Here is a 20,921-nt window from a genome sequence, read left to right as displayed (position 1 = left end):
TGCTATGCAGGAGGAAGCAATTGAGCTTTGCCTGCGGCGTTTGCAGCAGCCAGTGGATCCTGGCAGTGCTGGCCGGCCTGTCTGTGCAAAGCGAGGCTTGAATTGCAGCCTGAAGCCTTCTCTTCGCTTCTAGAATCAACAGCGCTAGCAAGTTGGGGACGGGCGACAGTGACCAGACAGTTGCACGGTGGGGTTCCTCTAATTGACTTCACTACGCCTTCAGTCTGCCACTACGCCTTGGTACCTTAAAGGTCCCAGGGCTAAAAAAGAGAACCCGACACAAACAAAGCCAAACCTCCTCCACCCCTTGACAATCGCCCCCTTTGATCTCTCATCCTTTGCCCACCTCTTCGATATCATTCCCGCCCTTCTCGACCCCATCTCCTAAGACTCCAACGCAGCTTCCTGCACCCCGCGCTCGCATCATTTTGCCTCCATCGACCAGCCTTGCGCGCCTTGACGCCTGTTGGACGACCACACACGACACCCACAAACGAACATCCCACTGAAGCTGCAAGCTAGGTTTTGCCATCGAGCTTGCGTTTTGTTTTCGCCATGGCTGCTCCAGCTACCCAGACCACTGTCTCCAAGACTTCCAAGAAGAAGGCTGCCAAGGTTCAGGCCCGTACCGAATCCCCGGCTCCCAGCACTGAGTCAGCCCCCACTGAGAAGGCCGCCGACGCCCAAGACGATGCCTTCGAGAGCCCTTACATCAAGGAGCTGCAAAAGTAAGACAATGCGGGCTTTGACTGACAATTTTTTTTGCACTGGCACGAATGCAATTGCTAACAGCATGGCGCAGGAACATTCGCAACACGGCTAAGAAATTGGTGAGTTCCCACCTTGCGTCATACCCTGCTGGCATCTATCAAGCAATGTTGAAACTGACCGTCAATCGTCTCTAGACCAACGCTGCCAAGTTGGACTCGCTCCTTAACCAGCACCCTGGCAAGTCTCTCGAACAGCTAGTCGACGAGAGAATCATCAACACCGACCAAAAGGCCCAAATCCAGAAGAAGCCTGCCCTCCAGACTGCGCTAGCTCAGTACGAGGAGCAGCTTGTTCAATACCAGAAGATCCACGAGCAGTACCAGACTCGGGCGGCGGCCGACAAGGCAGAATGGGCCAAGACACTTGAGAAGACTAAGGAGGAAGCGCTCAGCGAAGTAAAGGCTGAATTCAAGAACTCTATGGATTCCAAGCTTCTTGTCCTGTCCCAGTTCTTGCGCCTGGCGGCCTACCGCCGCGAGGAATCTCAGGAGCCGGAATCTGATGAGAGCCAGGCCATCGAGGGTGTTCTACTCGCCATCTACTCTGGCGACGAGAATGCAGTTTCTGCCATGCAGAAGCTGATTGAGGGCTCTGGCGACCAAATCGTCAGTGTCCCTGGAGACCAGCTCCAAACTACTTGTATGTACAATGCAAAACGAGAGGACATCACATTGGGAACTGCTACTAATTAGATATAGATGCCACTGTTAAGACGCTCGCAGAAAACTACACTGCGCCATCCTACGCTGAACCAGAGGCACAAACTGCTGCCGAGGCAGTGTCTGACCCGACCATTGCAAACGAGGCCGCCACTGAGATTGAAGCTGGAGATGGCCCCCTGACCAACGGGCACGCGCACGCGCACGAGCACGAGCACGCGGAAGCCGAGCCTGCCTCCAACGGCCTTGCTAATGCTAATGTCGCGGACGAGGCTGCCAACACAGTCGCTGAGAGCCAGTGGGATACTAGCAACCAAGACATGTCCATTTCGCAGGAGTGGGTTAATGTCCCTAAACCAACCGGTGCTGAGGCCAGCGCCGATTCTTCTACACTTGATGCTATCAAGCCGTCTTGGGCAGATGATCACCCTGATCCCGTTGCTGAGGTAGGCTTGTTTACATTTTGATTCCCCTATTAGCACTTCAGGCGAACTCAACTGACACACTCTATTTCAGGCTACGTCTGCTACGCCTGCTGCGCCTGACGCAGGTGATGGCTTCCACCAAGTCCAGCGCAACCGGGGCCGACAGGACCGTGAGGGCAGTGGAGGACGTGGACGCGGCCGTGGTGAGTGGCGCGGTCGTGGCTACCGAGGAGATGGCCGTGGCCGCGGTCGAGGACGCGGAGGTGATCGCGGAGGAGCCCCTTTCCGAGGCGCTCGTCGCAACGAGTCGTAGGGCTTCCGCTTCGCAATTCGTGGGTAAATTCAGATCCCATGCTTCTCTGCACACCCCTTGGAGGTGATTTGTACATTACGACATGATGGCGTTACCTGATTTTTCTAGCCGTAGAGGCAGAGCTTGATTTAAGGCGACTTTCGGCATTGCATTGGAACTTGTCAGATGGCAGGTCTCGGTTTCATTCTGGCGGAGGGAGGTTGGGACGGGCTCTTTCAATAGGCACCTTTGTAAATCCCTCATTTATCACTCACTCTCAGGGAGTGCGGCATCATTGAAGCAGGCTACTGGTATTTCATAGGTAGTAGAAAATTACAAAAGCATAAAAAACATATGGAAACGATGTTTCGTCTGTTGCATCGCCTTCTTAGCTAGGCGGTTGATTTCCCCGGCTTAGAAGCTTCCAACCTTTTGACAGCACCCCCCATCTCAAAGTGCCGACGCCTACCGCTATCGGGGCGTTAGTCCTAAACAGGCAGCATCGTAGTCCGCCACCTGGCCTTATCCACTATCAGCCTCGCAGGTGAGGCCTAACTAGCAGGTAGTTAAGCAACCTCTCCAAACCGCCGTCGTTGAAACTTGTCCTCTTCTCACGGCCAAGTCTTTGAAACCCGCTAGGGTGTCACTTGAGGCCACATCAGCCGTATTATTTTTTTGGGCTTGGCAGGCCATTGGGTCTTTTTGTGTTATAAAATCCAACTGGATTACCTCTCCTTACCCCTCTGCAGTTTTGACGGCTAGCTGTATACTGCTGGGCCTGGCGGCGACTTCGCTATCAGGTTCGCTGTTCTCGACAGCGTCTTTCTTCAAGGGCCAGCCATCTACACTTCCACAACCACAACCATGGCGTCGCCTCGGCGCTCACCGCTGCTCATGCTCTTCGGAGCCTTCTTCTTCTTCTCAGCACATGTCCTGGCTGCTGCGGCTGTTCTCGGTGTTGATCTAGGAACCGAGTATATCAAGGCTACGCTAGTGAAGCCCGGCATCCCACTTGAGATTGTACTTACAAAGGACTCTCGACGCAAAGAAACTTCCGCCGTCGCTTTCAAGCCCATAAGAGGCGCCGTGGCAGAGGGCCAGTACCCCGAACGAAACTATGGCGCCGACGCAATGGCAATCTCCGCGCGATTCCCCGGCGAAGTATACCCGAACCTAAAGCCTCTTCTCGGACTCCCTCTGGGAGATGCGATTGTTCAAGAATATGCGGCCAGGCATCCTGCGCTGAAACTCCAAGCGCACGCCACGAGAGGCACTGTTGCGTTCAAGACGGCAACGCTGACTCCCGAGGAGGAGGCCTGGATGGTGGAGGAGCTGTTGGCCATGGAGCTTCAGAGCATTCAGAAGAATGCAGAGCTTACCGCCGGTGGTGACTCTTCAGTGCGCTCCATTGTGCTCACTGTGCCTCCATTCTACACCACTGAGGAGAAGCGTGCTCTTCAGATGGCAGCAGAACTTGCTGGTCTCAAGGTTCTCAGTCTGGTCAGCGATGGGTTGGCGGTTGGCTTGAACTACGCTACCAGTCGCCAATTCCCTAATATCAACGAAGGCGCCAAACCGGAGTACCACATGGTTTTCGATATGGGCGCGGGCTCGACTACTGCCTCCGTTATGAGATTCCAAAGCCGCACTGTCAAGGACGTTGGCAAGTTTAACAAGACGGTCCAGGAGATCCAGGTTCTTGGCAGCGGCTGGGACAAAACACTTGGTGGAGACTCTCTCAACTTTCTGATTGTTGACGATATGGTTAATCAGTTTGTGGAATCGAAGGGTGCTCAGAAAGTTGGAGCAACTGTTGAACAGGTCAAGGCTCACGGCCGTGCTATCGCGAAGCTGAGCAAGGAAGCCGAGCGTCTCCGACACGTACTGAGTGCCAACCAGAACACTCAGGCCAGCTTTGAAGGGCTCTACGAAGATGTTGACTTCAAATACAAGCTTTCCCGAGCCGATTTCGAGAGCATGGCAGAGGCTCATGCAGAGCGAATTGACGCTGCTATCAAAGACACCCTGAAAACCGCTAATCTCGAGATTGGCGATCTCACCTCCGTCATTCTTCACGGTGGTGCAACCCGCACTCCATTTGTGCAAAAGGCACTCGAGAAAGCCGTTGGCTCTGGGGATAAGATCCGAACAAATGTCAACTCTGATGAGGCCGCTGTTTTTGGCGCCGCCTTCCGGGCTGCTGAGCTTAGCCCAAGCTTCCGCGTGAAGGAAATCAGAATCTCGGAGGGAGCCATGTACCCGGCTGGTATTACCTGGACGGCTACGAATGGCAAAGTACAGCGCCAGAGACTCTGGACGGCCCCATCGCCCCTTGGTGGTCCGGCCAAGGAGATCACTTTTACCGAGCAAGAGGACTTTTCCGGCTCATTTTACCAACAAGTCGATACCGAGGACAAATTGGTCAAGTCCTTTTCTACCAAAAACCTTACCGCGTCTGTCGCTCAACTCAAGGAAAAATATCCCACTTGTGCGGATACTGGTATCCAGTTCAAGATTGCAGTCAAGCTCCGTACTGAGAATGGCGAAGTTGAGATTACCAAGGCTCTTATCGAATGTGAGGCTGAGGTTGCTGAAAAGGAGGGCTTTGTTGATGGTGTTAAGAACCTGTTTGGCTTTGGAAAGAAGGATCAGAAGCCCCTCAGCGAGGGAGATAAGGACGATGCCGAAGCTGCGTCTGATGCTGCCGAGTCAAAGACAGAAGACGCCAGCTCCGCTACTGAATCTTCCTCCACCAGCAGCACTCAGACCGGAGATGCCGCAGCTCAATCAGCAGAGGCTGAAAAGAGCGAGGTTAAGAAGAAGCAGATTGTTTCCATTCCCATCGAGATTACATTGGAGAAGGCTGGAATCCCACAGCTAACCAAGGCTGAGTGGACAAAGGCCAAGGACCGGTTGAAGGCATTTGCAGCCTCTGACAAGGCTAGACTGCAGCGTGAAGAAGCCTTGAATCAGCTTGAAGCATTTACATACAAAATTCGCGACCTTGTCGACAACGAGGCCTTCATCGCTGCATCTACAGAGGAGGAACGCCAAACGCTAACTGAAAAATCTAGTGAGGCAAGCGACTGGCTCTACGAAGAGGGAGATGCAGCCAAGACCGACGACTTCAGGGCAAAGCTCAAGGTTCTTCAAGATCTTGTAGGGCCCATTCAGAAGCGCATTGATGAAGCTGAGCGTCGGCCTGGTTTGGTTAAAGAGCTGAGACACATTCTTAACACTACTGATGTATTCATCAAGACAGTGCGTGGGCAGATTTCTGCCTATGAAGAGTGGAAGGCCACGGCGTCAACCAAGGAGGCAGAATCTGCTACTTCTAGTGCTGCCACCGAGACAAAGACCAACGACTTTGAAGGGCTAGAAGATGAAGACAATAGTCCCAAGGATACGGAGGAGAAACCCAAAGAGGAGGAAATCGTTCCTCCCCTGCATAACACTGAGGAGATGGACGGGCTCGATGTTATCTATAAAGAAACGCTAGAGTGGCTCAACAAACTCGAGGTCGAACAGGAAGCTCTCCCTCCCACCGCTGACCCTGTCCTCCAGGTTAGTGAGCTCGTTGCCAAGCGAGAAAAGCTTGACAAGGCCAGCCTTGATCTCGCAATGAAGAGCTTCAAGCAATACCAGAAAAACAAGCCCAAGAAGCCCACCAAGAGCAAGAAGGCAAAGAAGGACAAGACAAAGAGCGCCGAGCCGGCTGGCCAGACCATTGAGTTCCCCGAGGGAAGCAAGCCGCTCAGTGCGGAGGAGATTGAAGAGCTGCTCAAGCAGTACATGAAGGAGGACGAAGCGGCGAGCGCAAAGGCGGAAGCGGAAGCTTCAGCGAAGCCAGAGCATGATGAGCTCTAAAGGGGCACACAATGGCGTTTCTTTGATAAATGGGGAGGGGGTGTTTATGAAGTACTAGTATATACTTGGGACTGCATGATGCATGATACACACAAAAAAGTCAGATAGATCAATGCGATACTTGAATTTTCAATTGTAAGATTTGCATCACTATGTTTGATCAGTTGGATTTTTTTAGCGAGTAGTCTTGACGTAGATGTTAGAATCAAATGTTTGCTTTCTCAACCCAGGAAGCAATACTAAGCATCTGTACAATATGTTCGAAATAGATGGCACCCCTTCTTTGCCAATAGAGAATCTCAACGGCAAGGAAGGCGAACGTGTACCCGACCCGAACCTAGTGCCTGTTCTTAACTTTACATATTTGAGATGGTCATACAGTGTTGTGCACATGCAGGTGAGAGAAGCCGTGTGTTGGGTTCTACAAGTGGGACATCAGAAGTTCTAGATTTGTGATCCACGGACGGGAGAACTATCGGATACATTAGTCATATATCAAAAATTGCAGTTAATATAAATTGACGGCTAGCTTCCGTAAGAGCCTACAATAGGAACAGCCAGGCAACATGTGGTGTATTGTCTATTGTGTTAGCCGGGAAGCCGCAGACGGCAGTGAATCATGCAGGGCCTTCCTCGGTCTCGTTCTAGTTTCATCGTGCACCGGCTGCAAAGCACAATAGATCCCTTCTTCATCTTTTCCCCATTCTTTGCCCTCCATCTCGCGGCTATCTTATCATGAAGAATTCTGCTACAGGAGTTTTCTAGTGATTGTCTACTGCAAACTCAGATATCTCTTCCTTCCTTCCATACGGGAATTGAGTCTAACAACTTCTTCTTTTTCCTGCCACTGTCACAAATTGTTTCAATCAAACGAGCGAAAGAGATGTGGCATTGCATACTCGTGCTCCTCCTTGTCCCCCTCTGGCCTTTGGCCTCAGCTTTTCCCTCTCCAAACGCTGCAAGATCTCCCGCTGGATTTGCACTCGCCGTGAACCCCAAAAAAAGATGCCTCTCGAAACTTTGTGCGCGATTGGGCTGCTGCGCGCCACAAATGGGGCAAGGGAGTGCCTAGAGAGATTGCGTCTTCGTTTGCCTTGATTGACGGCGGTAAGCTTTCTCTAGGTGTGTCTTTGCTAATTCATAATCAGATGCTGAGGATGTGCAGTTGGTCAGGTCGATGTTGAACCTATAGGAAGCGACGACATCTATGTGGCTGATGTTCAAGTTGGAAGTCCGCCTCAAACGTTGAAGCTGGCCCTGGACACTGGATCTTCCGATCTGTAAGTTTGGGCGGCATGTCTTCATCCTACAAGTAGCCAAGATTGTGTTGCTAATATCGTCGACTCAAGATGGATTCAATCAACTGATACCAGATATCGCGTCAACCAAAAGGGTCCATGGGCTCCACGATATCATCCCAACGACTCTACGACTGCTCATCTCATTCAAGATGCCAGATGGTCTGTCGAATACTGTGAGTAGAGGAGATAAGCTGTCATGGAGTGTTTGGTATATTAATAACGCTTTTTCTAACGGGTAAATAGTGGATGGTACCTCGGCTGATGGTATCGTCTACCACGACACGGTCCATTTAGGAAATTTCAAAGTTGAAAACGCAGCTGTACAATCGGCAGAAATGGTCACCAGCCGCTTCGAAGAAGAAATCGAACTAAGTGGTATCCTAGGCTTAGCCAAGAGGTTACCGAACAATGTTAGCCCTCCGGTACCGTCTTTCCTCAGTTTACTGCGCCAGCAGCTGGAGCATCAGATGATTGGCGTTGACCTGAATCGGAATGCCTCAGGTCTCTTCACTTTTGGCTACCTCAATGAAAGTCGGACCTCGGAAGCAATAACATGGGTCGATACGGATCCTGATAGTCCTCACTGGGATATCGAGTTCAATCTCACAACTTGGGGAGAGCAGACGACGCCATGGTACTCGCAGAAGTTCAAGGCAACAATTGATACGGGCACTACGCTGATGTTCTTGCCTGATAATCTAGCGAGTGGCTACTGGTTCACAGTCCCAGGGATGAAAATGGACCAAAGGCTGGCCAACGCATTTACGTTCCCCTGCGAGGTTGCCAAAGACTTGCCCAATCTCATGCTCAAAATTCCTGGGAGTGACCGTACTTTGACCATTCCTGGATCGTATCTCAACTACGGCCCTGTTGAAATCGACCCATCTTATTGTTGGGGAGGCATGCAGAGCGCTGAGGATTTATCCGTTACAGTGATAGGGGATATTATGCTCAAGGCGCTGTATTTGGCCTTTGATCTCGAGAGAGGGCGAGTTGGATTTGCTCACAAGGATCTTTATGACGTCGACTGAGGAAGAAGTAATCTTTAGCCGGGATGATATTTTATGGTACTGAAATGGGTCGAGATTTGGTGTTGACAAGTGGATTTGCAAGCATGAGAGAATGCTGGATGTATAATGATACAATAGTTGGGAATTAAAAACAAAAAGTGGCTTCATATATCAGATGGCTTGAAATTGATTTACTGCCTTGTGCAGCATCTCGGAATAAGTGAATTGCCTAAACTTGGTAGCAAGTACTAATACTGAGCAGCACAATTCGGCCCCGTCCAACCTCAATAGAGAATTGCTCATGTTTATAGTCTTTTGTATTGCATTCATCCTAGAGCTGGTATATACAAATGCACTCTCCAGCCCGTCATTATTGGGTGAGGCCAACGGATGCTTCCTCCATTCCCACGGAAACTCCCCTTCCCTCCGCAAGCATCCCATCTATTTCCCCCCATCCATCCATCCGGCCATCCCATTTCCAAGTGCCTCCTAGTAGCCCGTTTCATTTCGAGAGAAAAGGAAACATGCTCTGCGTGTTGTGCCATTAAATGTGGTATAATATATAGGTTGTGTGTATGTAGCTGTGTGTGTATGCGCGCGCGCATGTGTGTGTGTGCCTTGTGTAAAAACAAAAGAAGAAAGACGGGCTTCGACAAATGCCATGTCGAATTGGGGCACGATGTTTGGGCTAAAAGGAAACAAGAAACTATAATAATAGTAAAAAAAAAAAAAAAAAAAAAGAGGTTAAAACGCAGCTTCCTATCTGGAAGAACAGTGATTGTGTTGTATGTGTAAAAACCCTGTAAACGCCGGAAGTGGGAAAACGTGTCATTTGTAGCGAGCGTGGCCAGGTGAAATCTCATGGTAAGAATCCAATCCAGGTGGAGGAGCCCAGCGAAAGAAAAAACGACTTGTCGTTAATAACGACTCGGATGGGTTTGTCGTTATCAATGGCCTTCCGTTGGTAAGTAGGACCAGTTCCCCTAGGGCCAAGTTGCGTCGGAACTCCGTGAGGGTCGCATCTGGCACATTGTCGTGGATGGGTCCAATCGGAGGAGAGAGAGAGACAGAGAGAGAGATCGCCCTAAGCAAGTTCTGTCGTCGACAAGCGCATCCGAGGAACAAAAAGAAAATGTCGTTTGAATATGAATTCTTCTTTAGACTTGTTTACTCGCGATCACCATCTTCAATGGGCAGAAAAAGAGAAAGAAACCAAAAGTCAGCGGGGGGCGTCGTCCATTAAATCGTCGCGAGTCACAACGTAATATTCACCTTCACTGGCCCCGGGGGTTGGAGGCATGTCACCAGAGCTGGGGGCTTGCTGCGTGGGCTGCGCGGTTCCTGGCCGCGACCTGGCCTTGTCGTCTGCTGGGGGCGCGGAGAGAGAAGAGGCCTCTGGCTTGGGCGTCGAGCTCGGGGAGTGCTGCTCGGCGGTGTCGTCGCTGGGGGCGGTGATGCCGGCAGCGTTGAGGCGCTTCTCCATTTCGCGGAGGCGCTCCTCGAGCGAGGCGAGCTCTTGGGTGTTCTTGCCGATGTTGTAGTTCCTGTAGCAGGGGAGATGGAACGCCGCCAGTTAGAAAGAATGAAAAGACGTGAAACAAGGAGAACAAGTGGTCGGGTGTGCCATTGGGATCAACGAACCTCGTGTCGTACGACTCCTGGAGCTCAGCCTTTTGCTCGTCTAAGTTGAAGATGTCTTCCAGCTCCATTTGGAAGTTTCTGGCAATGGTTCTGCAGAGAATTAGAATCAAAACAGCCACAAAGTCAACATCTGGCTCTGCATTGCATGCAGGTCGCCATTGCTCGGGAATGCGCTTTTCGGTCGCATTGCGATGCTGCGATTGGGGGTCGGGAGACATACGACTGCGGTCGTCGGCCGTTGGGCTGCCAGTTGCGGTCAAGCTCCTCGTCGGTGAAGGACATGGTGGCGGTGGGAGCTGCAATGAGGGGTAGAGCTAGATGACAGATGGAGAGAGGAATAAAAAAGAGAAGCAGTAAAGATGAAGGCAAAGAAGGGATTCGCTGGCGCCTGTTGCTGGGTATCGATTGCGGTTGGTCGTGAACAGAGCTTGGGGAATTGGTGGTAGATGCGAGAGAAGCTACAATGAAGAGGTGATATCGACGAGGTCGATAGTGCAGGCGGAGGTGGGAGGGAAAAAAAGATTGGGCTCTGCAAACTGATGAATGATCCGTCTGCAGCTACTGCGTCGTTTCTCCCCTTTATCCTGGTCAATGGCGGAGCCAGGAACAGAGGCAAAGCAGGGGAAATCGAATCGGCCAGGGGGGACGAGAGGCCAAAGAGCTGCAGCAGAAGCAACAGGGGGCTGACAAAAGGGTACTAGTCGGCTGGGGACCAGTATATTTGGCGCTGCAAATAGCCCCAAGCAGCAGTGCAGTAGGTGGGTGGTTGTTTGTTTGTTTGTAGGCACTGTATTAGTCGTGCCCTGGCCTCGAGGTGGTGGTGATATGACGATGACGATGATAATTATATAGGTCGGTTGGCATGCAGGTCGGTTTAATATTAGCAGCTGCACGACATGCTCTTCTTTTCATTCGCTGGCGGAACAAAAGGAAGCGAGAGTGGAGGTTCGCAAAAGGTTAACTCTAATACGAGTGCCGTTGCGCCTGAGTGGTGGTGGAAGAATGAAATAAAGGGGGAAATGGGATGGAACGCAGCTAAAATAGATCAAGGGCAGTGGTTGAAGTGTCCAACACGGGCTCTCGTCATAATTTCTCGCATCGAGAAGCAAACATGATTTGGGTAGGGTAGCACGCAAAATATACGGCAAGGCATCGTACTTGTACAGTAGGGGCACATCTGCGTCTTCTCTTCATGCTTCAATCTCTTCCATCCTTCTAGGCTTCCCCCGGGACCTGAGCATCATGTCACTGTCACATGCCGGGGCCCTGGTGATCGGGAGCTGGGCCAGAGTCTGCTGATGGGCGCCGTGGCTGGCTGCCTGTATCAGTTTCAATGAGTTTGGAGAGACAGCAAGCCTACCAAGGACTCGACTGACACTTGACGCCCATTGTTTCCACCAAAGTCAACTGCCCTCCCCAGGCAGGCATTCCATCCACCTACCTGTACATGTGTGCACCACGCTACAGGGCCACTAGCCGTGATACTTTGGGCGGGTCAGTTGACGCATGAGGAAGCGCCGCCAAGCAGCCCTAGCGTGGAGCTGGGAATATCGCAGCATCACCTCGCTTGCGCCGTCCATCTCGCTCGCCATGCGGTGGTGCTTTACAGATGCGAGAGCACGTACCAGCCAGCAGAGACGAGGAGCGAAGGGGCAAAGGGGAAGGCGAGGAGAGTGGTGAAGGACGAAGAAGAAAACAGGGAGAGTTGGGATAAAATAAGAAGCGTTTTAGGGGAGACCGAAGCTGGAATTAGGGGTCTGGAGCTTGTTGAAGTTTCAATGTTCCATTTTTTTTCCTTTGCTACCTTCCTGTAGGACCCATGACATCAGGCCGTAATATTCGGGGCCCCATTTGGCGGCATTGGCGATGCTGCTAGTGATAAGGGTCCCAGGCCGTAGCAGCGGCAACAAGCAGTGTAGCATCGGCTGTAAAGCATCAGTGGCGGTAGTGCTAGCAGGGCCGCTGGATATGCCGACATGGAGCTGTAATACGGGGGAGCACGAGTACCTGCATAACAGGAGCCTGCGCTGGAATGAAGCAGCACGTAGCCTTCCACACATGTAGGTAGGTACTTGTCACTAATTAAGCTTCCGGCTCACCAAACATCAAAAGAAGCCATCAATAGCAGGCTTCACGTCAGCCAGATACATCCATCTCTTCCGAGCTGCTATGTGCTTGCAGTTCCGCATGTACCGGCCGACCAGACATTACATGGAATCTGCATCGTCCCGCTGTATTCGGCGTAGCTTTGATACTAGGTTGGTCAACTTGGCTCCTGTAGTTCTTCATAACCGCTTGCAGATCAGAGCGGCATTGACTCGGGGCGTCTAGGGCCAAATTTTGATTGACAGTAAAATGGCAGTCTTGGATACAACTCCACCAAGGCTTGTTTTTAGCTTCACTCTGTGAAAGAGAGGAATGGATGCAGCAAAAAGCGTTGGACGGAGAAATGCTGGATTCAAGGCCATCAACACTGACTACAGTCGTGGTTATAGTTATATCCGCTGCAGCATGCCCTCAATTATTAAAGGAGCCCAAGCCCTGGCATTGACTGGTTACATGCACTTCAAACAGTTGATGCTGACGGTCAAACATGAAAATTGAGCCGCAAAGCTCAAAGCTATCAGCGACGAGTATGTATCGTCTACTCCGCGCTCGTATCATGCTAAACGCGGTGTCGTGTACCCCGTACTTGTACAAGCTCTCGTCCACGCTCCGGGCTCCTTCCTTCTTCGACCTCATCCCCAGACCCACCCTTGTCCCTCCATGCCCAATTTTGCGTCCATCTCCCCGAAACAGGCACAAGAATCCCTTCTTCCTCGTACATCTCTCATGCGCCGATTTGCGCCTTTAATTGCGCCGATGCGATGCTCCGCTTGGTTCGATTCTCCTTCTGTTGCGCCGCCAGGGGTTCGCTGCGTCTCTCAGAGATGGGACTGTGGTCTCCAACGACGGAGCATGAGATGGCCTCATGGTCACTCAACTCTCAACTTGCAGACTCTGAGCCTTGTCAAGTGAGGGGTATGAAGGATTGCAATATTGCTGGCCTCAATAGATGGCCTTGCCTGCACAAAGCCCTGCAACCCCCACGTTGTCTGGCCTCCTGACTCGAGACCGCATCAGATCAGGGATTGCTTCGGCTTGCAGCCAACGCTAAACGCATCCCTCACATGCTCAACCTCCATCTTCTGACGTGGACACCACATTCTACGCCTGCTCTCTGAGCGTCTGCATCACGAGCCTTACACTGCGATTGCTTCATCTCAAAGCTGCGGCGTCTGGACCAGGGGCCACTGAATCTCATCACCGCAGTCATCGTGCTCCTGCACCCATGCTTGAATCTTGTCGACGTCCCATCCGCTCATCCACCGGTCAGACATTTGATTTGTTTTCGGTTTCGGAAGGCCGTGCTTGATTGTCCGGCTGAATCCACAGATGCCGTCGTGATATCTATACTGCAGACAGGCTGAATCAACTTGGCAAGCTCGTTGACAACTGTCGAAGCTCAAGTGGGCTGACTTCTCAAGAGGCGACAAGCCTTCTAGTTTCGCCTTTCGGAGCTGATAATGGTCATGTGAATTTTCCGAAATGTCCAAGTAAAAGACATCGTCGCTCAAATTATCCCAGTCTGGCCGAATAGGCACAAGTCGCGGTGCCACGAAGTGATGGTAGAGGTCCCTGATACGCATAGGGGAGGCGAACTTTTGCTCTCGTTCAAAAGCGCACAACGTAGACAATTCCTCGCTTCCTAGATGGTTCATGGTTGCGATGGGTTGGCACCACTGCTTGCTAGAATAATGAATGGTAAACGGCTTCTCTGCATTTGTTGTTGGCCACTGATGCAGAATACAAAGTCAGCATAAACTATTTCACAACTACAAGGCGGTAGGAGAGAAAAGAGATCCGTAAAGATCCGACTTCACTGGATGCGAGACAAATCTTACCGTGTCATTCACGCTGATACCTGTGGCCTCTTTCAATGCTTTTGCAAACATGAGATCGCCACAGCAATGGCGTTTTGTAGCTTCGTCCCATCGGTTGGCCACATTATGCTCATCCTCAAAGAAGTCGCGCATGGCTCTATTAGAGACGACGTAGCCGCTGCCCCCGTCGCCGAAAGGGGAGTTGCCTACCCATGTTTTGCTGCCGATATACATGGGATCATTATGATCCAATTGTTCTAACCAACGCACCATTGTTGGCCACACCACATAGGCGCCGGCATCAACAAACAAATACCAGTCATAGTTGGGTCTCGTGTTGAACGCCTTTTCCGCAATATGGATATTCTTGTACTTGTCCAAGTCCCATCCTTCTTGTTTGAAATCCATGTTCCGGTTGCAGCTTTCTTGATCGACCGCACATTGACGTTGTCGAAAATAAGCATCAAAATCTTGGTTACTCGTCTTCACCGGATCCAAGACTGTGTCGAGGCTGTCGTAGATTTTGTGTCCTCCAATCTCTTGTTCCATATCGCTGAAGATGAGGAACTCGGGCAAGCATTTCAGATTCGTTGTCAACTGGGCTGGCACTTTCGAAAAGGCTTCAGAAGCTCCTGTTTTCATGACCAGCAGGATCTTTGAGGTGTCGGGGAACTGCGCGCAATCGGACTCGGGCGCACTTTTTGATCGACCAGCCGAGTCGGGGACAGACTCAGTTGCCAGGATATTGCTAGGTGCCTCAATGGACAAGAATCCCGGCTCTCTATCGGTCTGCCGAAAGACATCGTGCTTGAATGCTTCTGGCCTTTTCGCCACATGGTGCGCTCCTCGGCAGTGAATCCCGTCGGTGCATGACAGTGCCAACCGCTCTACGGTGATGACCAATGCCATGAAGAACACGCCAAAGGCCAGCACCAGGGCAAAGGCTCGCGTAGACGGCATGGTTGGACAGACCGTTGTTGGCCCGCTGTTTCGTCTTCGAAAAGTGTTTGGATATCCCTATTTGAGTTTGGATGAGAGGGAATATAACGTTTGCGATCATGGACAAGGACAAAATATCATAAAGTATGGAAGAAAAGCTGGCGTACAAGTACGAGGCCCGTTATTTTGAGGTGCAAAGGCTGGCCATTTCCTTAGTATTCTTGGTTTCGTCTCTTATGAGCACCAATACGCCGGCGTGGACATTCTCCCTTGCTCTCATCACTACCGTCATAATGGAACACATCTGCAGCCATTGCATATCTCGTGAGTTGGAATTTACGGCGCCTGCGAGCCGCAGTGAAACAGATTCATGGCACTCCTTTTCGACTGACAAAGTAAAGTATTCGATTGCACTAATAATAAATGCTATTGGCACTACCTAGGTGCTATTTATTGCATTGCGTTCCCTCTTTCTTACCTTTGTTTGTGAGACATTTAGACCAGAGTGTTTCTGAGACACATCAACCGGGCTCGGTTTGAACAGTATTCCAACGGCCCATCACGTAAGACAGATGTGTCTAACAACATGTACATTTTGAGTTCCAACCGAAAATGATTACATTTCTTGTAAGGATTGCTCATTTTTCTACATGTTTCTCTTTTTTTGGTGTAGCAATAGCAAAGCAATATATTTCAAGGTCTCTCCCGTAAATAGGGCAGTGGTATTCTACCACTCATAAACGAATGGCAAACATTTATATACAGCCTTATTTGTCAAGCGCACTTGTAGGTAGCTGCAAGTTCATCTCACATCCGTCTCAAAGCTCGTCATGGCCCTCGTCAAAGGTCCCATCCCACGGCTGAGCTCTGCCCTCAGAAATAGCCACGATGAATTGGTCAATCTCGTTTGGCAAAGTAATGTCCCCCTTGAAAGGGAAGACTTGGCCGTTGTGGACGTTTTGCACGGCTAGGCCGCCGGTGGAGCGGATGCCGAGGTTACGCGCCATGTCCGGGTACTCATTGGAGTCTACGGTTACAAACGTGAGGAATTCGGCGTATCGTTGAGCTGTGCCCTTTAGGTTTTTGGTGTAGGCTTCACGTTGCGCTTCCGTTTTGAAAAGGTAAAAGACCAAAGATCGCCCCGACTAAGTAAGAGAGGCGTTAGTGAAAAGTAAGCGTTCCATGAGGTAGACGTAGAAAACTCACTGAGAGATGTGTCAGTTCGTTGCGCCGAGTGAGCTGGGGAATCACTTCTGCGGTGCAAAGATCAATCAGCTTCTTTAAAGCATTTGCATCATCCAAGTCGGTAGCTGTGTGTTCTGATTCGTCGACATTATTGTAGCACCAGATGCCGCTGGAGCTGGCATCGGGAGAGCTTGCCACGCCGAACGAGTATCGATCAGAATACTCGTCTGCGAGATTTCGAAATCGAGCATCGAGGCTTTCATCGTCACTATGTAACTGAGCGAGAAATACATAGTCATCGCTGGTGAGGAAGTCGTCGAGCTGCTGCTGCTCGGTCATGTCTTGCACAGACGGCCGAAGAGCCCGTTTCACAAAAGCCTCTATGCTAAGCCGAAAAGTCAGACAACAAAAGGCCAAAAAGACCAAGAAATGGTCAAATGGGACTTACGGTGAGGCTTTCCTAGGACCTCGATATCGTGTTGTTGGTCCGTCTTTCTTATATAGGCGGATAGCGGGAAAGGAGACGACGTCCATCTCTTTGCAGAAGCTGGAGGCGGCTACACAGTCGATTGCAGCGGTAGAAGCAACATTTCTCTTGACGGTTTTCCATTCTTTTAAAAGCTTTTTGCTGTTTTCTCTTTTGTTTTCAATTCGTCAATGTTTAGTGCGCCATTCCATGAACTTGTAAGCAGTTTGGCTCACTCACAATTCGGGCTATATGAGTGACGGCGGGGAGCAAGTCGCCCCTTTGAGTCAGTCCCAACGTTCACATTGCTCATAATAGACGGCGCCGAAATCTTACCGCAACAACTAAACCAGGCACACAAAGCCATCAACCAATTAGCATCCACCAGATCTACAATAAGACTGTCAGGCATTGGACTTACAAGCCAGCAGAGCATATTCATTCTCCGCAAGAAGCTTCTTCACCTCTGCTGCCCCGCTAAACTCAGAGGCACAAAGCACCACGTTTGCGCAGCTGGCCAGCAGTCCGCATTGAACCAAGATATTCGATAAGATCGGCCTTTTCATCTTCGATAACGTGCGAGAAGAATGCTGGATTGACTTGCTTCAAAATGGAAATGGTTTGGACAGAGTCAATCGAGCTCTCTGGTACTTGGGAGATGTTCATGAGTTCCACGCCTGTTCCTCCGTGCCCGAGTCAGATGCTAGACAGGGGTGAGCTGGACTCAAAACAACGGGGACCCTAATGAACGCCATCACCGGTTGTCGGCACCGACGCTACGTTTCGAGTCTCAGCGTTTCGTTTGAGATTCCGGGGGAAGCGATCAAGGCCCTGTTCGTCGTCTAATTGTTGCCGATTACTTGGATTTCTAGTCTGTGGCCGATATAGCAGCTACTTTCCGTTGACCTTTGACCCCTCCTTTGCTACTCACAGAAAAACAACGACGACGATCAATGTATTCACAAAAATTACTTCGCTGGCTGGCCGTGATGGCGGTCGGCATGGGAGTCGCCTCTGCCGGGGATGATGCGGCGCAGAAGCAGCTGAATGGCTACGAATGCACACACCCGCCGTATAAAAGCCACCTTTTGAGCAAGTCGCCCTTGGTCATTTACATAGAGAACTTCGTCACCGATGCGGAGCGACAGCATTTACAAGAGCTCGCGTATGTCAAGCCAAGCCCTGGCTGTCTAATCAAAGGGAGAACAAGTTGGATGCTAACAAAACGCCATAGCCAAGGCCATTTCAAGCACTCTGCGGTCCTCAAGAGTGGAAACTCGGCAATTCACTCTGTCCGCACTTCGCAGTCAACCACCGTCGACAGAGATGCCGTGGTGCGGTGCATCGAGGCACGAGCCCTCGACTTCCAGGGCTTTGACGTGCCGGAATCACACCTCGAGCCCATCCAGCTCGTCAAGTACGCAGTCACCGAGCGGTACCATTTTCACACGGACTGGTTCACGAACCCAGCCCACGCCACGGCGTCTCACGGCGGGAATCGCATCAGCTCCTTTTTCGGGTACGTCAAGGCAGACAACGTGACGGGCGGAGGCACCAACTTCCCGATTCTGGATGCGCCGCGGGATGAAAGATGGTGCAACTTCATCGACTGCGACGAAGAGTACGACTCGGGCGTCACGTTTAGGCCCATTGAGGGCAACGTCGTCTACTGGGAGAACTTGCTGGCGGATGGGAGAGGAGACCAGAGGACGCTGCATGCGGGACTGCCGGTGGTCAGCGGGGAGAAGATTGGGATGAATATCTGGACGAGGCAGATGCCACTGCCTGCGGATGTTCGCGGGAGTTAGTTGCATGTTGCAAGTCGAGGCTGGGACTGGGTGCTTGTAAGGCCGAGCAAGATGGTTGCTTCGGAGATTGGCGTATACAATGGGACAGCATCTTTTGAAAGCGAAGAAAGGGCCGTTTGTCTTTTTGCTCGAGTGGAAATTCTGTCCTTCTTTCTACATTGTTCATGCAAGACAAGATCGATTCAAGAATATGATTTATGAAAGAGCAGGAATGGTAGATGTGATGTAGCGAAGGAAGGTACTCTCACCATCCTAACCGACAGATAAACATTGACACGATGCCGGTTTTCTCACTTTGAACTTTTGCAACCAACCATCACCACAGCATCTTCATCGTTTCAAACTTAGTCTTCCGGCAACATCTGCATTTTTTAAAATGCTCAACTCCAACTTTGGCCGTGATAGGGTTGTCCCCTTGTTCAGTCTCCCGACCAACATACCAGCCTCAATGGACTACCGGAGGGATAGACGAAACGGCAGATGGTGGGCTTCTGGCTCGCCCAATTGCAATCTAATCCTCGCAGCGGGGATCACGCTTACCGGACTCATACTTTTCGCCATTGTCACATCCTGTTTCGTCGCGCCTGATCCTCTGGTAAAGCTGTTGCTTTCTGTACACAAGGACGGCTCTCGAGCAGTGGCAACGAACATGCATGAGAGGCGGTTTAAATGGCAAGACAGATTCAAAAAACAGAGGGGCCATCGTGATCTGGTCAAGACTTGCATCGGCCTCTTCATCGTCCTTGGTCTCATCATCGTGTTTGCGATCTAGGCGGTCGTCGATAGAAGGTATCGGTTGTCGCAGAAAATCTTGGAGAGGCAGGCCAGCCGGTGGGCGACACTGAAGCAAAGATGGAGCCGGCTTCGACATGGCAACCGGGCAGCCGAAACCCAAGGCGATGAAGAATTGGGTCAAGAATTAAGAGTTTTCCAGAATGAAGCTGCTACCGATGCCCCCAAGGATGAAACCCAAACAGTCGTTCGCCCAGTAGAACAAACGCCTGCGCCACAGAGCAATGCAAGTCCCAGTTCTGCAGGCTTGACGCAGAATGAGCCTCGGGAGGCGCCTAGTTCGGAGGCGCGATTCCTCGCTGATAGTGCTTTTCCGCGTCACAGACAAAGCCTTGCAGAGATCATTCAGCGGGCCTTCCAGCGGAACAATCAGCAGATCGAGCAGCAAGGCCCCCAGGAGGGCGAACTTGAAGACGGACACCAAAGCCAGCTTGAAGATCAAGATGAACGCCAACATCAAGATCGAGATGAACGCGAACTTCAAGACGAACAGGAACGCGAACGTCAATACCGACAGGAACGCGACCGTCAAGGTCGACTCCATGTCCAACTCCTTCGTCAAGAGCAACGCCAGCTCCAAGATTATCGGCAATTTGAACATCATGGTTATCGGCAACGCGAACTCCCAAGTCAGCAGCAACACGAACACCAAGGCCAGCAACGTTGCGGATACCAAGGCCAGCAGCAGGACCAGCAGCAGAGCCAGCACCAAGATGATGACCCGATCTCGAAAGAGAATGAAGGGCCTATGACGCCAGTAAATAGCCAGGCGCCAACTTTGGAAAGCATAAGCGACGCAGGAGAGGCGGCATCGATAGCCGTGCATTCTATCGACCAAGTGCTCTAAACATGTACATACATGTTGTTAACAACCACCTCGGTGCCTGTCTCGACGGTGCAAATAAAACTCTTTGACAATCACTTGTTCATATGAAGATGAGCTTTGGAGTGGAATACGGCGTCTTGGATTGGCATTGCAAGCGTCGACTTGGGCAAGTTCTTGCCGGGCATGTTGATTGTTTACTTTGGTCAAAGTGTTTAACAGCGATTTATATGGTTACATGTAGCCATTTGATGGCTAAGAGGAGGAGTCGCAGTAAACAACAACAGCGCTGCCACAGGAGGAAACTGATTTTTTTGTGTATCTTTATTTGGTTTGAGAATCACTATACACAGCGACTATTATAAAATGAAGCATTCAAGATGAGTTGTTGAGTTGTTGAGGTGGGTTTTTTATGTCCAGTGTTTGCCAGGCCAGTCACGTGACCGCAATGATCGCACCTGGCAACGCTCCATCGCTACCAAGTCGTGGATGTTCGTCTCCAAGTTGTTAGTGTCCAAGTCCCATGACGGGCTCACTATGGACGTCCCTCGCGGCTCCAGACGAACCCGCCATGCAGCCTCAACCGCCTCCAGCCAAGAGGCCCAGCTCCAGGCCCAGGCCCAGCTGGAGCTCGAGGCAGCAACGCATCGCCGAGGCCATCCGCGCAGAGCCGTGCAGGTCCAGGTAACGCCTGATGCGGCCCTGGCCATGGCAGCTGGCGCTCACCAGACGCCGGAGACCAGCAACGGCCATGACAGCAACCACGGCGATCACAGCAATCACGGGAGGCGCGAGATGGAGCCACCACCGAATCCATTCCGGCTGCATAGATGTGAGTTGATTTATTTGCATAACGTCTGATCAGTTCCTGTTCTCTTGTTCCTTTATGCATGCGCCTCTTGCAGTCAGATGGGCAGCAAGTGCTTCCATCTATAAGACAGGAGAAGCTGCTGAATATGAACATCCATCACCTCACTTTGGCGTCACCTGCCAATGACTTCATGTCTCGCGGTCTCGGG

General features: G+C 51.2%; 10 protein-coding genes across 10 annotated transcripts; 5 read left to right on the top strand and 5 right to left on the bottom strand.

The window, feature by feature from the left end:
• Positions 1-121: 121 nt before the first annotated feature.
• Positions 122-2,492, top strand: TrAtP1_004817 (uncharacterized protein). The gene is made up of 5 exons (XM_014084231.2): positions 122-728; positions 803-830; positions 906-1,410; positions 1,470-1,876; positions 1,947-2,492. Exons 1-5 carry the CDS (start codon positions 556-558, stop codon positions 2,166-2,168), a joined length of 1,335 nt encoding a protein of 444 aa, XP_013939706.2. The 5' UTR covers positions 122-555; the 3' UTR covers positions 2,169-2,492.
• Positions 2,493-2,739: 247 nt separating this feature from the next.
• Positions 2,740-6,151, top strand: TrAtP1_004816 (uncharacterized protein). Its single transcript, XM_014084230.2, has one exon. The coding sequence runs from the start codon at positions 3,012-3,014 to the stop codon at positions 6,012-6,014; it is 3,003 nt and encodes a 1,000-aa protein (XP_013939705.1). The 5' UTR covers positions 2,740-3,011; the 3' UTR covers positions 6,015-6,151.
• A 119-nt stretch (positions 6,152-6,270) lies between these two features.
• Positions 6,271-8,346, top strand: TrAtP1_004815 (uncharacterized protein; the record flags this gene model as incomplete). Its single annotated transcript, XM_066112458.1, has 4 exons — positions 6,271-6,411; positions 7,188-7,294; positions 7,364-7,488; positions 7,559-8,346. The coding sequence occupies 4 exons, from the start codon at positions 6,271-6,273 to the stop codon at positions 8,344-8,346; spliced, it is 1,161 nt and encodes a 386-aa protein (XP_065968543.1).
• A 1,146-nt stretch (positions 8,347-9,492) lies between these two features.
• On the bottom strand, positions 9,493-10,248 carry TrAtP1_004814 (uncharacterized protein; the record flags this gene model as incomplete). The annotated part of the gene is made up of 4 exons (XM_014084229.2): positions 9,493-9,509; positions 9,598-9,869; positions 9,967-10,056; positions 10,187-10,248. The coding sequence occupies 4 exons, from the start codon at positions 10,246-10,248 to the stop codon at positions 9,493-9,495; spliced, it is 441 nt and encodes a 146-aa protein (XP_013939704.2).
• A 2,507-nt stretch (positions 10,249-12,755) lies between these two features.
• On the bottom strand, positions 12,756-14,849 carry TrAtP1_004813 (uncharacterized protein; the record flags this gene model as incomplete). Its single annotated transcript, XM_014083514.2, has 2 exons — positions 12,756-13,802; positions 13,911-14,849. 2 exons carry the CDS (start codon positions 14,847-14,849, stop codon positions 13,230-13,232), a joined length of 1,512 nt encoding a protein of 503 aa, XP_013938989.2. The 3' UTR covers positions 12,756-13,229.
• A 797-nt stretch (positions 14,850-15,646) lies between these two features.
• TrAtP1_004812 (uncharacterized protein) lies at positions 15,647-16,352 on the bottom strand (the record flags this gene model as incomplete). Its single annotated transcript, XM_014084228.2, has 2 exons — positions 15,647-15,973; positions 16,035-16,352. The coding sequence occupies 2 exons, from the start codon at positions 16,350-16,352 to the stop codon at positions 15,647-15,649; spliced, it is 645 nt and encodes a 214-aa protein (XP_013939703.2).
• Positions 16,353-16,962: 610 nt separating this feature from the next.
• TrAtP1_004811 (uncharacterized protein) lies at positions 16,963-17,145 on the bottom strand (the record flags this gene model as incomplete). The annotated part of the gene is made up of 1 exon (XM_066112457.1): positions 16,963-17,145. The coding sequence occupies one exon, from the start codon at positions 17,143-17,145 to the stop codon at positions 16,963-16,965; it is 183 nt and encodes a 60-aa protein (XP_065968542.1).
• A 335-nt stretch (positions 17,146-17,480) lies between these two features.
• Positions 17,481-18,287, top strand: TrAtP1_004810 (uncharacterized protein; the record flags this gene model as incomplete). Its single annotated transcript, XM_014084227.2, has 2 exons — positions 17,481-17,644; positions 17,714-18,287. 2 exons carry the CDS (start codon positions 17,481-17,483, stop codon positions 18,285-18,287), a joined length of 738 nt encoding a protein of 245 aa, XP_013939702.2.
• A 511-nt stretch (positions 18,288-18,798) lies between these two features.
• On the bottom strand, positions 18,799-19,158 carry TrAtP1_004809 (uncharacterized protein; the record flags this gene model as incomplete). Its single annotated transcript, XM_014084226.1, has 1 exon — positions 18,799-19,158. The coding sequence occupies one exon, from the start codon at positions 19,156-19,158 to the stop codon at positions 18,799-18,801; it is 360 nt and encodes a 119-aa protein (XP_013939701.1).
• Positions 19,159-19,336: 178 nt separating this feature from the next.
• TrAtP1_004808 (uncharacterized protein) lies at positions 19,337-19,831 on the top strand (the record flags this gene model as incomplete). Its single annotated transcript, XM_014084225.1, has 1 exon — positions 19,337-19,831. The coding sequence occupies one exon, from the start codon at positions 19,337-19,339 to the stop codon at positions 19,829-19,831; it is 495 nt and encodes a 164-aa protein (XP_013939700.1).
• Positions 19,832-20,921: the final 1,090 nt, after the last annotated feature.

This window comes from Trichoderma atroviride, chromosome 2 (genome assembly GCF_020647795.1).
Source record: "Trichoderma atroviride chromosome 2, complete sequence".
NCBI lineage: Eukaryota > Fungi > Ascomycota > Sordariomycetes > Hypocreales > Hypocreaceae > Trichoderma > Trichoderma atroviride.
This window is presented reverse-complemented; position numbering and strand designations above follow the sequence as displayed.